The sequence below is a fragment of the Grammomys surdaster genome, unplaced genomic scaffold (assembly GCF_004785775.1).
Source record: "Grammomys surdaster isolate TR1022 unplaced genomic scaffold, NIH_TR_1.0 60, whole genome shotgun sequence".
Taxonomy (NCBI): domain Eukaryota; kingdom Metazoa; phylum Chordata; class Mammalia; order Rodentia; family Muridae; genus Grammomys; species Grammomys surdaster.
This window is the reverse complement of record NW_021604562.1, coordinates 6,850,002-6,867,435: the sequence shown is the minus strand read 5'-3', so window position 1 is coordinate 6,867,435 and position 17,434 is coordinate 6,850,002. Positions and strand designations below refer to the sequence as shown.

General features: G+C 35.4%; 1 protein-coding gene across 2 annotated transcripts in view; it reads right to left on the bottom strand.

Moving 5' to 3' along the window:
• The window catches only part of Thoc2 (THO complex 2), a 112,931-nt gene that overhangs the window by 11,579 nt on the left and 83,918 nt on the right, over positions 1-17,434 (bottom strand). Inside the window, exons 31-35 of one of the 2 annotated variants that reach the window (XM_028784333.1) lie at positions 6,892-7,322; positions 6,650-6,708; positions 5,162-5,278; positions 392-529; positions 1-70 (exon numbers count right to left, since the gene is read on the bottom strand). In XM_028784333.1, coding sequence (XP_028640166.1) covers positions 1-70; positions 392-529; positions 5,162-5,278; positions 6,650-6,708; positions 6,892-7,322 — 815 coding nt within the window. The remainder of the gene's footprint in view (positions 71-391; positions 530-5,161; positions 5,279-6,649; positions 6,709-6,891; positions 7,323-17,434) is intronic. The other variant, XM_028784757.1, reaches the window with a different exon arrangement.

The following is a 17,434-nucleotide window of genomic DNA, read 5'->3' as shown; positions in this document are numbered from 1 at the left end:
TTGTTCCATTCTCCTCTTTCCGCCTCTTTGTTATGTCCGGTGGCACTTCACGGTCATTGTTTGAATGATCCTAGAATCAAGAATTGTGAACTACATTGATCAAGGGTTGTGGTTTTTATTTTGTTTTGAAGTATTACTTTTATACAAGACAGACATCACTAACTAGCACTGGAGGATATTTGCAGTACCACATATTTGGTAAAATGGCATGATTACTAAGCTGAAGTTCTTTATTTACTGTAGAAGATACAAACACACTTTAGGATGAAAATACCAGCTAAAACTTGAAACAAGAGTGCTGTGGAATAAAGCAGTATTTTCTAAAAGCAGAAAAATACATTATTATACACAAAATAAAAGCTTTCCAAGCTAATTTTTAAAAATTACAAACCCTTTTCCGCTCTTTCCTGTCCTTTTCATCTTTTTTCTCTCTTTCTCTGGATCTTTCCCTTGACTTGTCCAAATCTTTCTTGTCCATTTCTCTCTCCTTACTCTTGGACAGTGGTGGAGGATTATGGTTAATGTAGAGCTGTTAAAATTAAGGCAATATTACTAAAGATTATTAGTTTTCCAGTGTTGGCAGCCATCGGTATTTTTGTTTACTAAATGAAAGATAACAGGTAATTATATATAAAGTCGAGACTAGTTATCTACTTGTTTCTGAGAGCTAAAATAAAAGAATATAACACATTTACAAAGGCTTTAATCCTAGGCCTTATAAGGAATCCCATTTTAACTCAGTTCATTACTGCCTCAAGTAACATTTCCGTAAATTCACAAACTAGCATTCTCCTTGTCACTCCAGTATATAGGAGTTCATATGTAAAAAAAATAGTGACAAGACTTTCTCTGCTGAAAAAGACAAAAACAAATCCCTATGCAGCCAGGATATTTAAAAGTCTTACCATCTACTAATAAGCAGTCAATGACAATGGGCAAAAAAGGTATAAATAAAACCTAGCCATGATTTTGCTAGTACATCCATTTTGCACAGATATAAACCAGGCAGTGATTATCTGAAATACTTTTGGAAATATAAAGACTGATACATATTCTCTACTTGCAAAAGTACCATAGTTCTATCAAATAATCACAACTGTGAATTCTATCTCACTGGTTCTAAACAGCCCAGGTCAGTCAAGTCAGCTGAAGGTGACTAGACTCGGAAGACTGAAAACTGACAGAACAAATACTCTCTGTAAGAATGTCTCTTAGTGATAAAACAGCCAAACATTAAGGTTATTCTAATTCCAAATGAGAGAAAAATCCTACTTCTGAAAGTTGGAAATATAGAAATCCACTATAAAAGAAAATGTTTAGGAAGTAGTTAGAAAAAAAATCAGATGCCTAACTTTATGGCATTTAGAACTGTGGTACAAGTTTGTTTCATTTCATATATTCAAAGAATAATGAATACAATTCATTATGTGACTACCTAATTCTAGATATATCCTAGGAAGAAACAGAACAGTGAATGCAAGGTAAAATAATTTTACAGTAAGGAATCCTATGATAATCTAAGAAATGCAAGAAAAAGAACCATCAATTTGAAGTTTAAACACTTATTTTTAAACACCATCAAACATTTTCAATTCAGTTGCCTAAGAAATGTTATCAAAGCAACAGAGTAGATTCTTTAAAAAAAAATCTATGTTTAAAAGCTGAAGAATGACTGAAACAGTCAAAGTGTTTATCGATAACAAAGATTAAGAGAATAATCTATAGTCTTAAAGTACTATCTAAAAGATACTTTTATTGGGTAAAATACTTTATTATTTTTCTAATTTTGAAATTTAGTACATTTTTCCCATATTTAAATATTATTTATGGACTAGATAAGATAAATTCAATAATATAAATAACTCTCAACAATTTCATTTAAGTACTGCTTTATTTCTACTACTAGAGTAGCCCCACACACCCCCAAAAAAGACATTTTTCCACGCCTTCTTGAATTCTGTACTGTAAGGAATTAAGAAACTTCTCTAGAACTTCTGACATTAATACTGAAATATTTCACTATTGACATTCAATGTCAAATAGTTAACTGATACACAATCCAATTCTAGGTTTAGAAATAAAGCAATTAATTTTCCCCTCCCTGTCTTTCTAATAATTGTGACAGCACCTTTTACTACATTACCTACTGAGTAGAATTCATACTTCTTTGTTTAGACATCCTAAGCATGCTGCATAATCATCACAATTATATCCTATCATACAGCAACCAAAGGTTCTGTGGTCACCAGTAGTCCCTAACATTCATCCCTTTTACCTTACTAGAACAATTGATTACTTTTATCTAAAAATTCTCAGGTTTTGAGAGCCATCAGCACCTAAACTATCTCTCAGCTCTGCGATTCACTTTCCAGTAGACTCCTATTCTATTATTATTATTGTTTATATGCCACTTCGGTAATGGGGTCTGCTTACTAATCTCAAGCTATTTATTTCTGTCCATAATCATTTCTAGTACATCTCCAACTAGATGCCTTTTCTATTCTTATATACATATACAATGAATGTTTAACACATTATTTGCTAAATAAAGTTAATGATATGACAGGACAATCTATATGTAACACTGTAGGATTTTGTTACTGGTTTGATTTTATTTATTTAGACCGAGACCATTAAATTCTAATAAAGGAATCTAGCCAACTCTCCAAATCAAGCCTTGGTTGTCGTAGAAGCATGTTTTTAGCACTTTCTTCATCATATGTAGCTGCTAGTACTGCTATACCAAAACACAACTGGTCAGAAGTAGTAACTAAGTGAGGTGGAAATGGGAGTGGAAAGGGAACTGACAAAATATATGGATCATATGTTAGGTTAGTCATCTTTTAATCTCATTAAAATTAAATCTATGCATTACTTTACTATGAATTGGAAAGTAAAATATACCAAAGAATTTTTAAGAAAGAAAATTTGAGGAGCAAAGCATAACTTTAAAAATCAAGGAAACAATTTTATATGTACAAGTAACAAGGTAACATGAAAGACAAACACGTATCATCTTACAGTAAAACCTCTAGGAGGTAAGAGCTGTCCCAGAAATAGTAAGGCTATATAACTTGCTCAAAGTCCAGGAAACTTAATGCCAAGTCATTCAAATGTTAATAGATTTTCTACATACTTAAAATTATAAAATCAGCTACTATACAAAAATACTACTTTGCATCTCTTATGAAAGGCTTATGACTTCATTAAACGTATTTCTTGAGTGGCTAAACCTTACTCTAAGATCTTATGCTAAGCTAAGAATCTGAAAAATTAAATGAATCTCATAATTTTTAATTGTGTGTGTGTGTGATTTCCAAACTTTCTATAGTTCCATGTGGAATAATCTATTGAATGTCAAGTGCCCTCAAAAATTTTCTTGTACAAAAATGTTGGAAAATAGACTTGACTCACCATGTTTAAAAAGTAATATAAACACACTAAAGGAGCTAAGAAAACTTCTGCAGCTACTATTAAAATGGATATTAAGAACCAAGAAACCTTAATTTTAGCTCACATTTTCAGTAATGACAAATTATATGCCACTGGAAATAGCTCAGTCTCTCATTTGTCAAAAAGACACTACCATCTACCCTATTTAACTCATAGTACTTTTATAAGAATGAGGTGAACATATATATATATATGTATATATGTATATAAAATATAGACATAATCTAGACATGGAAAACTGACAAAACAATCTTTACAACAAATGCAAGAAATCGTAATCTAAGCCAAGCGGTGATGGCGCACGCCTTTAATCCCAGCACTTGGGAGGCAGAGGCAGGCAGATTTCTGAGTTCGAGGCCAGCCTGGTCTACAGAGTGAGTTCCAAGACAGCCAGGACTACACAGAAAAACCCTGTCTCGAAAAAGCAAAAAAAAAAAAAAAAAAAAAAGAAAAAAGAAAGAAAAAGAAAAGAAAGAAATCGTAATCTTCATCACTGACAAGAAAATCTAGTTAACCTTAACATCAGGTTTCAAATCACTTCAACATATGCCTTAATAAATAAATAAATACTAACAAATTAAAACTATAACAAGGCCATGGATATAAAACAACCCTCACAAGCTACTACTTAAGACTCTCAAATGCAATCCCAAACTGGCTGCAAAGACCTACTATACTGCAGTACATTTTTATGATAGCCAGTAAAAAAAGCTTTATTTTAAAATAAACTGCTCATAGCTTAGCATAGTAAAAAACAAAAGTACAATTTTTTAAAGTATATCAACTTTCAGATAATAGTTTATCTTAAAAACAATGCCATATTTTTAAGACACAGGCACTTTGGTTATTTTAACCACTAATAATTAGTAAATGTTTGCCCAGAATACACAGACATTTCAAAATTCCATTTAATCTATAAGTAAAAAACATAAAGCATATAAGTAGAAAACATAAAGTAGAAAAACCAAAGTAAAGAGGGTACAGATTTCATAATAAGACAAAATGATATGATCAATAGTCAACTTAAGTATAATATGGAAATAAACTCTGTAATAAAATACACAAACTGCATACTGTTTTTAAGAATCAGAATACCAGGAGAGTAGTGTAAAAGGAAAGAATTAATACTGACATATAAGCATAGCCAACAAGTAGAGTACTTTCTTCCAGGAGAATGATTATTTTATATTTACTCTATTTCTTGGTATTATGCCATAGCTACTAAAAGGATACTTCAGCAGAGGGAGATATAAAAAAAACTATGGATTGAGATGGATTCAGTTTTTAAAAGTTCTATGAATGCAACAAATTATTTTTTGTTCTTCTGAGTTATCTATAAACAAAGCAATAAAACTGGAAAGTTTGCTCTGAGAAACTATGAAAGTCTACCTACCACCCATCCCAAATAAACCAGCAACTCTCCTTTTCCCATATCTAAATCATAAAAGAAAAATACATAGTACAGCAAGAAAGAATATATAAAAATACTGCCACATCACACATGTAACCATGTGTCTATATGGCCCATTGTAATCTGGTTTTTTGTTTGTTTGTTTGTGATCAGAATCTTTAAAGGTGATTCTATATAGACCGAGTGCTTTCTCTTACCAGTCCTAGCATACAAAGTTTACTAGGGTGGTGGCCCCTACTAAATAAAGGAACTTAGCAATTTCTGGTTTACTTAGGCATGATTTTAAAAGACTCAAACCTTTGCTGAAGAGTCCTTGAGATCGATGAGACTGTCCTGTAGAAAATGAATGGAGATGACAGGTGAGCTGGCATAGTTCTCAGAACCCAGAGGAACTTTGGGAAGTATGTCTGTAACCTGGAAATAAACCAGCTATTTCTTGTGAGGATAAATTCCAGGAAATCACTATCAATATGAATATCAGCAATCAAAACAAAAATCAAAACCATATAATGGAATTGTAATGTTAAAAATTATAAATATTAAATATAAAAAATGAAAATTTTGTTCTGATTGAAAATTAAAAATAAATAAATATAGATGCCACATATTTCATATTAAGCTTTAAGTAATTAAGAGGCTATAAAAAGGCAAAACACTTTTCTCTACCAAAAACTGAAAACAGTAGAGGTCACCACCAGAAAAAAATAACTAATATTTTTATAATTATCCTCTAATTAAAACAGTTCAAATTTTATCCATTTACAACTCCAATAAATATAAATATTTTATTCTGGCTAAAAGATTCAGTGGCATTAGAAGAAAAAATGTTCTATAAAACAATAATATTTTGTTGCAAAGTACTATGATTATTCAATCTCATGCTTCTCACAAGGAAAAAAATTTAAAAAGAAAAAGAAACCAATTACAGTATTCCACCACAGTGCTCTGGATGAAGAATTAATTAACTTACAGTTTTAAAAGTTCAACGTACTGCAAATTCAAAGATTCCATGAAATTAGATGACTTTAGAATTAAAATTAAATATGGAGCAAGGAATGGCTACCCTGAGTCTTCAAGAAGGCTACACCCACGATTTTGTGCTGCAGTTGAATGCCTGGGGTTTCTCTTTGCTGGGTGGTAGGACTGGATGCCACATCTGCTCTTATCGGAACGCAAGGTTCAACTTGTTGGGAACCCAATGGGTATAAACAAACCTCCAAGGGAAGATACAACAGAAGCTGCATGCTCACTGAATAAACACAACTACAGGAGAACTGATCACCAAGGAGACTTTAAAATGGAACTCCTTTCAAGACTCCTTCTTAGAAGGCACATCGGTATGATGCTCATCAAGAAGCTTGATAAATTCAGAGGTATCTTGTTTATCCTGTATCATTCAGGAAGTCTTCAGTGCTATATAATCTTCAACATTTATGCCGAAAAATAGCTTCATTCTGCTGAAAAGATTCATTTGCTTGTAGCTACCATTGCACTCCAAAAAGGACTGCTTAAAGCAGTGAGGCACTTCTGGGTAAAATTTCTCTTGCACTTTGAAACACAATAAAATTAGTGCTAGGTCCTTGAAGTTTTAACATTTTTTTTATAAGAAAAATACTCAATAGGAAAAATCAGTCCACCAATACAGAAAAATTTCATTTTTAATGCAATATAAAACCTCCAGTGGCTCCAGTGAATACTTGGCACAAGACTTGAAGGAAGTCAGGACATTGGTATTCCAAACAGGTGAGCCTAATACGGATGCTGCCTTCCTCAGGCTATACTAACCTTTACTGTGGAGGAATGTGATGGAGAAGGATGAGTATCAATTTTGCGGCGTTTTTGTTCTGTTTGGACAAAAAGAAATAGTCAGAATAAGGTCCAGTCATTCCAAATACTTCAAAAAACTGAACAACTTTTAAGACCAAGTATTTGTTGCACTAACAAAATAACTACCATAATGAGACAAAGAGATAACCAACAAGCATAATTAGGTCCTAAAAGTAATGAATATAAAATGGTACACTTGCCCCTGTCAGGCTCCGAGCTATCTGATCGGGGAACAGGTGACTTCAAGGACCCTGAAACTGGTGTTTTGTCTCCTCCTTTAACATTTTCCTTTGACTTCATTTCCTTTGCTACATCTCTTTCTCTGGATGGCTCCTTTTCTCTTTCCCTTTCTTGAGTCGATTTTGATTCTATGCTGGGGACGGTGATCTTGAATTTCTCATCTTTAGCTTTTTCTTCCTTCTTGAACTTCTCCTTCTCTTTGTCAGACTTAGGTGTTCTTTCCTTTGTCTCTCTTGCTTTGTCATCTTTATTTGGCCGCTCTTCCTTCGGTTTTTCTTTACTATCTTTACCAAGTACCCTGGCCTCTGGAGTTGTAGCTGGAGTCTTCTCTTTTTTCTCTTTTTCTTTCTCTTTTACTTTTTCTTTGTCATTTTCCTTAACAGCTTTATTGCTTAAGAATAAAAAAAAACAACGTTTTAAGAAAAATAATCATCAAATATATCCCATATTAAAAATTATAAGTGAGCCAGGAGTACTCGTGCATGTCTTTAATCTCAGCACTTGGGAGGTAGAGGCAGGTGGACCTCTGTGAGTTTAAGGACAGCCTGGTCTAAAGAGTGAGCTCCAGGACAGCTGAGCCTATCCACAGAGAAATCCTATGTTGACATATAAGTAAGCAAACAAACAGACAAACAAATAAGCAAATAAAAAATCAGAAAGGGCTTCCATTGACTTAAAAAATGCCATGAAAGTAAGAGAAACCCTCGGAAAGATAAATAAGGGCTTTAGGATAAGTCAGTAATTCTTCATGTGAAACAGACAACACAAATTCATGAATATGTAAATTAATATGAATATTAAAAGAATGATCAAGAATGATAAGTAATGTTAGATTATTTTGTATATAAACTTTGAGGATAACAAAATAATGACCAAAACCATATCTAGGAAACCAATTATAAGGCACGACCAGTAAACAGACTGTTCAGCTATATTGACTACTTTCAAAATTACTATAAGCTTTTCTTATATTAATAAGCCTTACTCAAATTGTCTACAACAAGAACAGTATCCTAAAACTTCTCAAAGCTTCACCATCTGTATTTCCCTGAATATCCAATATCTCTGCAGGAGAAATAAGGCTGTTAAACAAAACATAACTATGTAAACTATAACTAGTAATAAATAAATCAAAATAGGAGTAAATAAAACTTCCAAGTCTAGTATACATGAGTTTTGTACTGCTGAATTACTATCATCTACCATTCCACTCATGGATAATGAGGTCCACGAAGAGGAATCCGGGGGACTTCCAGGTAAAATGGTAGGTGATGAGCCGAAATAAAAAGTAAACACCATTCAGTTTAATACACACACACACACACACACACACACACACACACACACACACACACACGAGGGACCAGGAGAGGGAGATAGAAAGAGAGGGGTACAGGGAGTCTTACTCCAGTGACAGCACTCACTACCCTCAAATCTACTTACAGATTTCAGTGACACCAATAGCAGGTGGGTGAACAATAGACAAGAATCAAATTCTGTCACTCTATATGACTAATTGAAAGAGAAGTAACCTTAAAAGTATGGACCTCAACTTATCAATAAAGAAAGGCAGTGTGGCTGACTGGATTAAAATCCAGATACAATTATTTTGTTGTTTCCAAGAAACATATATCATTGCTAGAAATGCCTACAGAGTGAGCCTCAAAAGATAGAGGTCAATCTACCAAGTGAGTATAAGCCAAAATCAAGCTGGCATAGCTCTTCTGGTAGCTAACAAAGTATAATTCAACTTTTTGTTAACAGTTAAATAATGTAGCTATATATGAATGCTTCAAGAATATGTAACAATCAAAAACCATATGTACTGAATGTTAGACCTGTGTATTTCATGAAACAAACATGTTCATAAACAGCACATAAGTCTTGATACAGTAACAGTGGATCATTTTGACATCCCAACAGTCAACTTTAGATAGCCATTCACACTAAAAATCAACAAAGACTAAAAAACAATTGCAAAACTACGCCAAAGAGCAAATGGATAATAATATAATATATTATTACAGATAATATGGAGAATATTTTACCCATCAGAAACTGAATGCACATCCTTCCTAGCAACCCATAGGATGCACTCTAAAAGACCACAAGTATATCTTAAGAAATGCAGGATTGAAATGATTTTTTTCTATCTCATTAAATCATAGTGGACTATAATAGAAATCAATAGCAAGAGAAACTACACAAGTACTTGGAGACTGAAAAATACACTCATGCCTGACTAGTGGGTGGCTGAAACCAAGGAGAAAATTTTAAAATTCTAAGAATCAAATGAAAATTAAACGAGACTATTTCAAATACAATTAAGGTAACTCTACCTATAAAATCTTTCATAAAAAAATGAGAAGTCTGTAATAGTATAATGATGTCTTAAAAAAAGAACAAAGCAAATCACAAAGCAGGTAATAACAAGAAATAATTGAGGTGAGGGAAGAAATTACTGAAATAGAGACTAAAAGAACAATATAGAGAATCAACTAGAGACTTAGTTCTTTGAAAATTTAAAAAAAAAAATTAGTAAAGGTCTAGCCAAACTAGTCAAAACAGAAGATTCAAGTTAAAAAACATTAGAGATGAAAAGGGTAAGTTTGTTATTAATTCCAATTATATCCAGTATCATCAAGGAAGAAAATTTAAAAATCTAGAAAAAAATGGGTAAAATTTTTCCATACACACATATATATACACACACATATGATCAATCCAAATTAAATCAAGGGAATACAAGCAACTTAAATAGATTTATAACAAACAATGAGACAGAAGAGAGGGCAAGAACCATTTAGATTGACTAATAAATCCTACCAAATCTTTATAAAAGTGCCAATGCCAAAGATCCTCAAAGTGTTCCATAAAATAGAAAGCAAAGGAACACCATTGTGGTGGTTTGAATACGCTTGGCCCAGGGAGTGGCACTATTTGAAGGTGTAGCCTTGTTGGAGTAGGTGTGTCAAAGTGGGCATGGGCTTTAAGACACTTATCCTAGCTGCCTGGAAGCAAGTATTCTGTTAGCAGCCCTCAGATGAAGATGTAGAACTCTCAACTCGCCTGCACCATGCCTGCCTAGATGCTGCCCTGCTCCCCGCTTGATGATAATAGACTGAACCTCTGAACCTGTAAGCCAGCCCCAATGTTGTCATTATAAGAGTGGCCTTGGTCATGGTGTCTGTTCACAGGAGTAAAACCCCAACTAAGACGCTACCAAACTCATCCTACAAAGTCAATACTACCCTTATATCCAAACTGAATAAATATACAATAAAAGTAGAAAACTATGGACAATTCACCTAATAATTTAAAAAATAAGCTTTCATGTTTCATTTGTTTATTTTATGCAAATGTATGTTTTCCTTGCAGGTATATCTGTTTGTGTATGACATAAATGCCTGGTGCCCACAGAGGCCAGAAGAAGGTATCAGATCCCTAGAACTAGAGTTACAAATGACTGTTAGCTGCCATGTGGGTTCTGGGACTTGAACCTGGGTCCTGTGGAAGAGCAGCCTGTGTTCTTAACCTTGCTGAGCCATGTTTCCAGCTCAAGATGCAAAAATTCTTAAAATCTTGTAAATAGAATTCAAGAACACATTAAAATCATACACCATGACCAAAAATTCATTCTAGGGATGTAAGAATGATTCAAGAGATATAATACAGCAGATAGACAGACTCAGAGTTAGAAATCACAAGTTTATGCCAATAATTGCAGAAAAACACTTTGATAAAAACATCCCTCCATTAAAAAAGCCCTAAGGGAACTAGAAATACAGAGACCATATAACAAACCTTCAAAAGCACTTTAGGCAAAATCAGACTCAATTCATTTAATATAGTGCTCAAAATTTTAGCTAGAGCAGTAAAAAAGAAAATGAAGTGAAAGAGATGATAGGAAAGAAAAACTTCAAATCACCTATATTTAAAAATGTGACATAATTCTATCCTTAAAACACCCAGAAGGCTACACCAGAAAGTCCTTATATTGAATAAACACATTAAACAAATTAACAAGCTACAAAGTAACATATGAATTAAAAGCTCTATTTACTAGGAATAAAATTGTTGAAGAAATCATCCATAACTTTACAGAAAACAAAATACTTAGGAATTATCCTGAGGAAATAAAAGACTAATAAACTGAGAAATAAAACAAGACGAACTGAAGAAGATACTGTCCTATTTGGCTTACATTGCTTTAATTTTATCTTATTTTAGCATTATTAATTTTTTAGATGCTGATTTGTTTTCAAATGAGTAAGAGAGGACATAGATTTGGGTAAGTAGGGAGGAGAAAAGGAACTAGGAGGAATTAGGGTAAGGGAAATCATAATCAGAACATATTATATGGAAAAAATACATTAAGTTTTATACACCAAAACTGACTAGAAAGAAAAGAAAAGAAAAGAAAAAAGAGAAGAGAAGAGAAGAGAAGAAAAGAGAAGAGAAGAGAAGAGAAGAGAAGAGAAGAGAAGAGAAGAGAAGAGAAGAGAAGAGAAGAGAAGAGAAAATGAAACCCCACACTTATGGATTAGGAATCAATATTATGAAAATGGCTCTAGCTTTTTGGGCTGGGGCAGACACAGAGTCTGCTCCTGTCCTGTGGAGATACTGAATCCTGAGTCATCCTAGAAGAGACACTGCACTCAGAGCAGCCAGTAAGAACTCCATCTCACTCCCTATGCCCCAAAGATACATCTGGGAGCCAGGGACATTCAGGACACAGCAGCTACCAAACCCCGCCCCCCCCCCATTCAACTTCCCTTCCGCCCCTGCCTGGTTCTTTGGGCTGGGGCAGACACAGAGTAGGTCTACTCCTGTCCTGGGGAGATACTGAATCCTGAGTCATCCAGGAGCCACTGCACTCAGAGCAGAAGGATTTCCAGATCCAAGAGGTGGCCTGAGTCCCAGGAGTTCTTCCACCCAGGAGATTAGGAGCATAAGACCAGAGAGACATCTGGACTCTGAGGAGCTCTGCAACAAGCAAGATAACTGGAAATACAGACTCCAATCTTACACAGTGAAGGCAGGTAACGCTAGAGTTAACCAGATGGCGAAAGGCAAGCGCAAGAACATAAGCAACAGAAACCAAACTTTCTTGGCATCATCAGTACCCAGTTCTCCCAATATAGCAAGCCCTGGACACCCCATCACACCTGAAAAGCAGGATTCAGAATTAAAATGACTTCTCATGATGATGATAGAGGATTATAAGAAGGAATTAAGTAACTCCCTTAAAGAAATACAGGAGAGTACAAGTAAACAGATAAAAGCCCTTAAAGAGGAATCACAGAAATCCCTTAAAGAAATGCAAGAAAACACAAAGAAGGAATTAAACAAAAACATTTAGGATCTGAAACTGGAAATAGAAACAATAAAGAAAGTTCAAAGGGAGACAACCATGGAGATAGAAAACCTAAGAAAGAGATCAGGAGTCATAGACGCAAGCATCACCAACCAATACAAGAGATAGAAGAGAGAATCTCAAATGCAGAAGATACTGTGGAAACCTACAACCTAGAAAAAGCAAGGAAGTAATCTTCCAACAACCCCAAAAGAAGATAACTATACAAACATAATTCTACCTCTAATAACAAAACTAACAGGAAGCCACAATCATTTTTCCTTAATATCTCTTAACATCAATGGTCGCAATTCCCCAATAAAAAGACACAGACTATCAGACTAGATACACAAACAAGACCCAGAATTTTGCTGCATACAAGAAACGCACCTCAGTGACAAAGACAGACACTACCTCAGAATAAAAGGTTGGAAAACAATTTTCCAAGCCAATGGTCCCGAGAAACAAGCAGGAGTAGCCATTCTAATATCAAATAAAATCAACTTTCATCCAAAATTAATCAAAAAAGATAAGGAAGGACACTTCATACTCATCAAAGGAAAAATCTACCAAGGTGAACTCTCAACTCTGAACATCTCTGCTCCAAATGCAAGGGCACCTACATACATAAAAGAAACTTTACTAAACCTCAAAACACACATTACACCTCACACAATAATAGTGGGGGATTTCAACACCCCACTCTCAGCAATGGACAGATCATGGAAACAGAAACTAAACCGAGACATTTTGACATTAACAGAAGTTATGAAACAAATGGACTTAACAGACATCTATAGAACATTTCATCCTAAAACAAAAGAATATACCTTTTTCTCAGCACCTCATGGTACCTTCTCCAAAACAGACCATATAATTGGTCACAAAACAACCCTCTACAGATACAAAAAGATTGAAATAATCCCTTGCATCTTATCAGATCACCACGGACTAAGACTGGTCTTTAATAATGACAAAACCAATGGAAAACCCACGTGCACATGGAAACTGAACAACTCTCTACTCAATGATGACTTGGTCAAGGAAGAAATAAAGAAAGACATTAAAGACTTTTTAGAATTCAATGAAAATGAGGACACATCATAACAAAACTTGTGGGACTCCATGAAGGCAGTGCTAAAAGGAAAACTCATAGCTCTGAGGGCCTACAAAAAGAAACTGGAAAGAGCACACACTAACTACTTGACTGCACAACTAAAAGCTCTAGAACAAAAAGAAGCAAATACACCCAGGAGGAGTAGAAGGCAGGAAATAATCAAACTCAGGGCTGAAATCAACCAAATAGAAACAGAAAGAACAATACAAAATATAAATAAAACCAGGAGCTGGTTCTTTGAGAAAATCAACAAGATAGATAAACTGTTAGCCAGATTAACCAGAGGGCACAGAGACAGTATCCAAAATAATAAAATCAGAACTGAAAAGGGAGACATAACAACAGAAACTGAAGAAATTCAAAAAATCATCAGATCCTACTACAAAGGCCTATACTCAACAAAACTTGAAAACCTGGATGAAATGGACAATTTCCTAGACAGATATCAGGTACCAAAGTTAAACCAGGAGCAGGTAAACCATCTAAATAGTCCCATAACCCCTCAGGAAATAACAGCAGTCATTAAAACTCTCCCCACTAAAAAAAGCCCAGGAACAGATGGTTTTAGTGCTGAATTCTATCAGACCTTCAAGGAAGACCTAATACCAATTCTCTTCAAACTATTCCACAAAATAGAAACAGAAGGAACACTACCCAGTTCGTTCTATGAAGCTACAATTACACTCATACCCAAGCCCCACAAGGACCCGACAAAGAAAGAGAACGTCAGACCAATCTCCCTTATGAACATCGATGCAAAAATACTCAATAAAATTCTACCAAACCGAATCCAAGACCACATCAAAACAATCATCCATCATGATCAAGTAGGTTTTATCCCAGGAATGCAGGGATGGTTCAATATTCAGAAATCTATCAATGTAATCCACTATATAGACAAACTCAAAGAAAAAACCACATGATCATCTCACTAGATGCTGAGAAAGCATTTGACAAAATTCAACATCCCTTCATGATAAAAGTCTTGGAAAGATCAGGAATTCAAGGCCCCTACCTAAACATAGTAAAAGCAATTTACAGCAAACCAGTAGCCAACATCAAGCTAAATGGAAAGAAACCTGAAGCAATCCCACTAAGATCAAGGCTGCCCACTCTCCCCCTACCTATTCAATATAGTACTGGAAGTCCTAGCCAGAGCAATTAGACAACAAAAAGAAGTCAAAGGGATACAAATAGGAAAGGAAGAAGTCAAAATATTGCTATTTGCAGATGATATGATAGTATACTTAAGTGACCCCCAAACTTCCACCAGAGAACTCCTAAACCTGATAAACAACTTCAGCAAAGTGGCTGGTTATTAAATCAACTCAAACAAATCAGTAGTCTTCCTCTACATGAAAGATAAACAGACTGAAAAAGAAATTAGGGAAATGACACCCTTCACAATAGTTGCAAATAATATAAAATACCTTGGTGTGAATCTAACCAAGCAAGTGAAAGACCTGTATGACAAGAACTTCAAGTCTCTGAAGAAAGAAATTGAAGAAGATCTCAGAAGATGGAAAGATCTCCCATGCTCATGGATTGGCAGGATTAATATAATAAAAATGGCCATCTTGCCAAAAGCAATCTACAGATTCAATGCAATCCCCATTAAAATCCCAACTCAATTCTTCACAGAGTTAGAAAAGGAAATTCTCAAATTCATATGAAATAACAAAAAACCCAGGATAGCGAAAACTATTCTCAACGATAAAAGAACTTCTGGAGGAATCACCATCCCTGACCTCAAGCTGTACTACAGAGCAATAGTGATAAAAACTACCTGGTATTGATACAGAGACAGGCAGGAAGATCAATGGAATAGAATTGAAGACCCAGAAATGAACCCACACTCCTATGGTCACTTGATCTTTTACAAAGGAGCTAAAACTGTCCAGTGGAAAAAGGACAACATTTTCAACAAATGGTGCTGGTTCAACTGGAGGACAATATGTAGAAGAATGAAAATTGATCCATTCTTATCCCCTTGTACAAAGCTCAAGTCTAAGTGGATAAAGGATCTCCACATAAAACCAGATACACTGAAACTAATAGAAGAGAAGGTGGGGAAGACCCTAGAATACTTGGGCACAGGGGAAAAGTTCCTGAACAGAACTCCAATGGCATATGCTCTAAGATCAAGAATTGACAAATGGGACTTCATAAAATTGCAAAGTTTCTGTAAGGCAAAGGACACTGTCAATAGGACAAAACGACAACCAACAAATTGGGAAAAGATCTTTACCAATCCTTCATCTGATAGAGGGCTAATATCCAATATATACAAAGAACTCAAGAAATTAGACTCCAGACAACCAAATTACCCTATTAAAACATGGGGTATAGAGCTTAACAAAGAATTTTCAATGGAGGAAACTCGAATGGCCGAGAAGCACCTAAAGAAATGTTCAGTATCCTTAGTCATCAGGGAAATGCAAATCAAAACAACCCTGAGATTCCATCTCACACCAGTCAGAATGGCTAAGATTAAAAACTCAGGTGATAGTAGATGCTGGTGAGGGTGTGGAGAAAGAGGAACACTCCTCCATTGTTGGTGGGACTGCAAGATGGTGCAACCACTTTGGAAATCAGTGTGGCGGTTCCTCAGAAAATTGGACATAGCATTACCTGAGGATCCAGCTATACCACTCCTAGGCATATACCCAGAAGATGCTCGAACATATAACAAGGACATATGCTCAACTATGTTCATAGCAGCCTTATTTATAATAGCCAGGAGCTGGAAAGAACCCAGATGTCCTTCAACTGAGGAATGGATTCAAAAAATGTGGTATATTTACACAATGGAGTATTACTCAGCTATTAAAAACAATGAATTCGAGAGGTTCCTAGGTAAATGGATGGAACTAGAAATTATCATCCTGAGTGAAGTAAGCCAATCACAAAAGAAGACACATGGTATTCACTCACTGATTATTGGATATTAGCCCAGAACCTTGAAATGCCCAAGATGCAACTCACAGCCCACATGAAGCTCATAAAGAAGGAAGATCAAGTGGGGGTGATTCGGTCCTTCTTAGAAGGAGCAACAAAATACTCAAGGGAGCAAATATGGAGACAAAGTGAGGGACAGAAACTGAAGGAGGGACTGTCTGAAGACCATTCCACCTGAGTATCCATCCCAAGTGCAGTCACAAAAGGTAGATGCTGATGTGGAAGTCAGGAAGTGCATGCTGATAAGAGCCTGATATGGATGTCTCCTCAAAGGTCTTCAAGAGTCTGACATATTCAGAGGCAGATGCTCACAACTAACCATTGAACTGATCATGGAGTTCTCAATGGAGGAGTTAGAGTGAGGACTGAAGGAGCTCAAAGAGGTTGTGGCACCATGAGGAGAGCAACAATACCAACCAACCACAGCTCCCAGGGTCTAAACCACCAGCCTGGGAGCACTTAGGGAGGGATCCAGGGCTTCAGCTGAATACATAAGAATGGAGGGCCCTGCTGGGCATAGGTGGAAGAAAAGAACCTTGACCTCATGAAGGCTGGACGCCCCAGGGGGTGGGAATTTTGAGGGTGGGGAGGTGGGAGTGGGGGGGGTAGTTAGACGTTACATCCACAGAGAAGAAGGAGGAGGGGTGAGGGGATAGGGGGTTCCTGGGTGGGTGGGGGATGGGGTAAGGACAACATATGAAATGTAAATAAAACATCCAATTAAAAAAAAGAAAAATAAATAAAATAATTCAATATTTAATTTAAAAAAAATAAAATAAATAAAAACAGGAAAAAAAAGAAAATGGCTCTAAAATGTGATCTGTATGTTCAAAACAATCCCTATAATATTCAAATAATATTCTATAATTCTTCATTATAGAATTACACACACAGAGAGATATACATGCACACTCCTAAAACAGAAAAAGAAATACAAAAGACTTAGAATGGCCAAAGCAATCCTTGGCAGAAAAGGTAATGCTGGAAGTATCTCAGTATCTGATCCTAAGTTATACTATCGATCCATAGGGTCAAAGACAGCATGATAGTGAAACAGGAACAAACATGGAGA